Raw genomic sequence first — 5,831 nt, forward strand, 5'->3', positions numbered from 1 at the left:
TGTGGATGTGTGTGTGAGTATCTGTAACTAGCATTCTGACTGACTGTACACATGACATGTTGGTAGTATAATCTCATACTGATTCTCACCATAAAAACACTATTAGCATTAAAATAACTGCAAACAATCTCGCATTAAAAGCCCTCTCCGTCTCAAAGGCCTGGGCTGAATTTGAGTCCCAGCACATCCCTGCCCACAACACACAAAACAGGTTTCATACATCTTTATTTTTGTATTTCTCAGAAATTCTTTTGCTGAGCTGTGCCAAACCACAACCTCTGTTCTTTCCTTTCAGATACCTCAGCCACATTTTGAATGAGCTTTAAACAGAATAGAGAGGCTGATGTCAAAAAGTAAAGAACCATAGTAGTCCAGTCTGAAGGCGATGAGAGCATTAATAACAGTTTGTAGGTTTTTTGGAAATTCATCCCAATCGAGACTGTAGCCGGGTTTCCATCCAAATCGGCAAAAAAGATGAAAAAACACCCTAAAGGTTTCATGTTTCCATCCACTGCTTTTATGCAGAAAGTAGGTGTTGGTTCATCAGATGAGCAGTAGGTGGCACTACAGCTCCATTCAGGTGCCATCGTACCATTGTAGAAAAGGGCACAACAAGACAAGGCAATTAGAAGAGCTTCAGTCAAACCTCAAACAACGTAGAAAACATGATGGAAATATAGCAGCCGTGTTAGTTTGATATATTAATGTGAGGAAGGTTACAGTCTCTTCATTGTTCCACACAGATCTGTTTTCCAGAGGGGAAGAAGCTTCAGTGAATGTTTAAGTCACATGCTTCATGTACATCATTTATTTTCTGAGTCTGTCTACATTGCACTTTAGAAAATTGATGCACCAACTTTTCCACTTCCCCCAAGGGTTATGTGCAAATTCAAAATGTGCAAAAAAACAGGTGGATGGAAACCCACCTAATAAGACAGTCTATGGTTTTCTTCATCTACTTTCTGCTTCTGTTTCTCTCTCGTCTGTTTCCTCTTCTTCTTGGTCTTCTTCCATTCTTTGGGCTTTATTTCCAGGATCATCTGAAACACGAATGCACTGATCGATTAGTCATAACGTGCTGTAACATATATGTTGCCAATGTATGATCTAGACACCAAATCACCATAATGGAATTAAGTTAAAGTTGTATTGTACCTGGTATGTGTTGCTGAGCTCTGCTCCCTAACTTGTAGAGGTAGAAGAAGGTTATGACAAGGGCAAGGATGGGCAGGCACCTCAGGGCAAACATAAACACTTCCTTCCTGTGAGAATCTGAAATTTACCCACAGAAACAGCCGACTAATTAATAAAATGCTGTTTTAGTGTGAAAACCTGCGTCCACACTCACGTTTCCAGGTAATTTTTTCCTTCTGCCCACAGAGAAACATCTGATCAACAGTGAATTGGATGAATCTCTTTTATTGCAGTTGGCAAACAACAAAACTGTGCATTATAGCTAACATCTGCTAAGGAGTGGGACAGACCAAATCATTATTTGATGATATTGGCATCATCGGAGAAAATCAGCATGAATACGGGATAACAACAATAGCTGTGCGATGGCTTTGGCCAATCGACATTTAAAATGTGTGCTCACAAAATGATGACAAAATGTTGTCATGTCGAACTTTGCTGCCACACAGTGGCTGCTGGCTGCAGTCATAGAGACCATTTAGTGTCCTCTTGCTGTCTGTGATCACTGTTTTAATACAGCCACATTTACAATACAGTTGGTTTTTATGTACGATTGGCCAGCTAGCCTCTAAGGAAAACAGATCATCCTTGTTTATGAGAGATTATGTAACCACAGTTCTCAGCCCATGCTGAATTGGTTAGAGATGCTATGCTTGACACACAGTATGTACTTCTATATGGCCTTAAACAACCGCTCATATGCAGGAGGAAACGTAAAGTTCCTATAGCTCCTTTGTTTAACCACATGTGCACGCGCGCGCACACACACACACACACACACAAACACACACACACAAACACAAACACACACACACTCTCCTTATCTAACATGCAGATCTCTTTGTCTTCTCCTTCTTTTAGTTAATTGCATTTCAGTTTGATTAATCTAGTGTGTTTTTTCTTTGTTTATCTTGTTATCTTGTTACATGCTGGTCTCTTTTAATATTCCAAAAGAGTGAATATATCAACCTCTTCACCCAAACTCCTCGGTAATTTTGTTATAGTTACTATTTATTTTTTTCTGATTGCTTAGACACAATTTCTGAAACTGTTGGCTATTTTTGCAAAACTATACACTAATCGCAAAGCCTTACACCAAAAAAACATCATACATCTCTTGCAAAACTCTTCAAACTCTTTTAAACATTGTATTTTTGCATCAATTCAGTACACATAAATACACACTGATAGTAAAAATGAAAAACACATGTTTTGTCATGCATGTAGTAAAACTCACATACACACAGGTGCCCAAATGTGTAAAGTATGGATGTGTGTTCCTCACTTGTTTCACTGAAGCTGATGATACACGGAGCAACTTTTAGAGCAATGTTGCTGTCAATGGTAATGAGTAAAGATTACTACCGTAATCCCCTTCTTCCATCACTCTGCCACCCTCCCCGCACCACCGCTATCCATTGAAAACATGGTTGGACTTGCCACCAGCAAGACTGCCCAGCAACATTGCTTAAAAAGTTGCCCTGTGTATTATCAGCTTAAGTTTTCAGTTTTTTTCTATTGCTAACAAGCATTGGGCAAAACTGAAGCCACTTTTTCAAAATGCTTCATCCAGTCTGCATTACCAACATGCATCTTGGCCAAAACAGTTAATCCCACCTCCAAAACTCACTCAAACAACCAAAACATTTCATATAAGTTTCAGAATTAATTCATTCAACCAAACACTGGCAACAATCCTCACTCAGAAAGCAAACACTGTCACTCTAATAAACACACTTATTTCAAAACACACACACACAGCTCTCCACGCACATATAAGTAAAGTATATAAACTTAAAATTTACATAAATATTCTGATAAGATTTTCTATTTCTACTAAACTTTATTTCAGTTTGGTTGCTGTAGAAATGCAGGACATTTACCATCATGTTTTGAATGTGTTTTTAACAGTTCTGGACACTGAAAATGTGCTGCAGTGTTATATAGTTTACAGTGTTTTGTAGGTGGGGGAGTAGTAATGAGAAAAAAAGTTCATGAATTTTGAAGAAAGTGGTCATTGAATGTGTTTTGTGTGAAAGCAGTGAGAAATGATTCACAGTTTGGTCCACATACACTGCATGACAATGTGACTTCAGTTTTGACCAATGCAGGTTTGCAGTTGAAAAAAAAAGTATTTTGAAAGGGACTCTGTACTGCCCCCATCCTTCTTGATCTTGCCCTCTCCTCCTCTTACTTCTTCACCTCCTCATCCTCCTCTTCTTTCTTCACCTTCTCACCCATGTCCTCCTCTTCTTACTGTAATTATCACCCCTCTAAAGGTTAACATTTGCCTTAACATTTGTTAACATTAACCTGTGGCCTGTTTACATAGTGCTCAAGCTCTGACTGGTATGTGAACTAAAAATCAAAAAATGTTTTCACATGTGTCAGTGTGGAATGCCAATCGGCAAAATAGTGTAGCAAAATATAGTAATGTTCACAGTTTTGTTAGTGTGTTAATGAATTACAAACTGAGTGTAAAGCAGAGAATATGCATTCGGCTTGGCAAACTTGGTAAATCGCTACACATGTTAATGGTTTCAGAAACAGCACTTCAAGATTGACTGTTGTTTAAGCATTCAGAAAAAGCTGAAATTTAATTATTAACCAAAATTGCACATTAATAGTTTAGTATATTTTAATGACACTGAATTAGTTAATTGGCTTTCAGTTTTTTCTTGTTTCAAGAGGGGTGCCCTGAGGTGAATCTAACTTTAAGTTATATTCTATTATTAATAAATTATTAATAATAGTAATAATAATAATTATTATATTATTTAACATATATTTTGAAGCGCAATGCATTTCACTGTCTTTTTAATATATCAGTGATCACATACACGTTGCTGTTAATTGGGTAACACCTCTGACACAACCGGAGTGGACTGTCACAATAATTCAATAATAATACATCCCAGGCCACCCTGTTCACGCAAACCACCAGACTGCTAACATTATGGACTAACCTTATTTGTTGATGTAACAGGTACCAAACCAGGTACAGTCTTTGCCACTATGTTCATCTACAGACTGATCATTGAAGTATTCTATGTGAACACTATGTTTTCAAGTTATGCTATGTGTGCACCCTCAAAAACTTCAGAGAAATAGCCTAGGCTAGCTACACTAATCATAGCACGTTCAAGAGAAATATTTTCAACTTCAAAAAGGGGTCGGATTGCCAGAAAGGTTAAGAACCCCTGGTCTATTCAGTTACAGTACCCATGCTTAAAGTGGACAAAAAGAACAAAGAAGCAATTATTTCTCTTAAGTAATAAATACTACCACTACTACTACTACTACTACTACTACTACTACTACTACTACTACTACTACTACTAATAATAATAATAATAATATTAAGTATTAAATAATAATAATCAAGGCTGGGTCTGGCCCGGTGTGGTTGCCACAGACAAATAAAGGACGGCCCCAAATACAGGCCAGGGTAAGTAGTTAGTTAATGATTAATTTATATGAAGGAAAAAAAAGTGAATTACGTGTTTTTTGTTAAAGTATTACGGTCACTGAACGTGAGTGAAGAGAATTCCAGAATTGAGACTGAATGAGGTTTTTAGGGTGGTGCCCTGAGATGAATTTAATCTGAGTTAAATTCTCTTATTTGGTATAAGTACTGATTATTTCTGAATGCCTAAGAGCAATCACTTGACTTCATCTATTGTACCGATTATTGTGGACCAGTTGCATATTTTTGACTGTCTTTATTGGGTGGTATTAATGCTATTTTTAGTTAGACTTACCATTATCAGTATTGCTTTAAAGAAACAAAGTAACAGAATATCTGTAATATATTAATCTTGATTAACATTATGATCGGCCCTGACCTTTGGCAAAGTGGTATGGTGTGTATGCACTGGTGTTTTGTTACCTACCTCCTGAAGTGTTGATAATTGTGACGTCTCTGTCTGCGACTGTGATGACAAAAATAAAAGATTTTTAAAATCCTGCATTAGTAGTTAATATATACAGTATAAAACAAGAAAGATTTGACAAACCCAGACCTTATTTTAAATACACATCATTATTAGCTCCATCAATTTGTAAACCAAGATATTATTCAAACCCTCATTGCAACACTGTCTAGCTGCTGGTGTTTTGTGACCTACCTCCTGCTGAGTTGATCTTTGTTGTGTCTCTGTCTGTACCTGCCATCTGCTGGTTCCCTAGTAAATCACATTAAGCCTGTGGCAAAGAACCTAGGTGTTTGGTTTGATAGTAATTTAAATTTCGAGCAGCACACCACAAAGCTTGTTCAATCATGTTTTTATCAACTTAGAAATATAGCTAAAATTCGATCTATGTTAACTTTTAAGGACACCGAGACCATTTTACACGCCTTCATCTCATCACGCCTGGATTATTGCAACAGCCTTTTCACCTGTTTAACCCAAAAATCTATTGATCGACTCCAGACTGTCCAGAACTCAGCTGCCAGGCTTTTAACCAGAACAAAGAAATATGACCACATTACTCCTATTTTAGCTTCATTACACTGGCTCCCAGTATGTTTTAGAATTGACTTTAAAATTCTATTGATCACTTTTAAAGCTCTTCATGGTCTCTCGCCTTGTTATATTTCTGACCTTTTAGTCCCATACGCACCAGCACGTACCTTG

The 5,831-nt window shown here is 37.2% G+C and overlaps 1 protein-coding gene across 1 annotated transcript in view; it reads right to left on the reverse strand.

Annotated features, from left to right (window-relative positions):
* Window positions 1-208: 208 nt before the first annotated feature.
* LOC123980282 overlaps window positions 209-5,831 on the reverse strand; it is a 7,758-nt gene continuing 2,135 nt past the window's right edge. The window contains exons 5-8 of the mRNA XM_046064572.1: window positions 5,322-5,360; window positions 5,088-5,126; window positions 1,156-1,272; window positions 209-1,040 (exon numbers count right to left, since the gene is read on the reverse strand). Of these exons, the coding sequence (XP_045920528.1) occupies window positions 952-1,040; window positions 1,156-1,272; window positions 5,088-5,126; window positions 5,322-5,360 (284 nt within the window). The 3' untranslated portion in view covers window positions 209-951. The remainder of the gene's footprint in view (window positions 1,041-1,155; window positions 1,273-5,087; window positions 5,127-5,321; window positions 5,361-5,831) is intronic.

This window comes from Micropterus dolomieu, linkage group LG12 (genome assembly GCF_021292245.1).
Source record: "Micropterus dolomieu isolate WLL.071019.BEF.003 ecotype Adirondacks linkage group LG12, ASM2129224v1, whole genome shotgun sequence".
NCBI lineage: Eukaryota > Metazoa > Chordata > Actinopteri > Centrarchiformes > Centrarchidae > Micropterus > Micropterus dolomieu.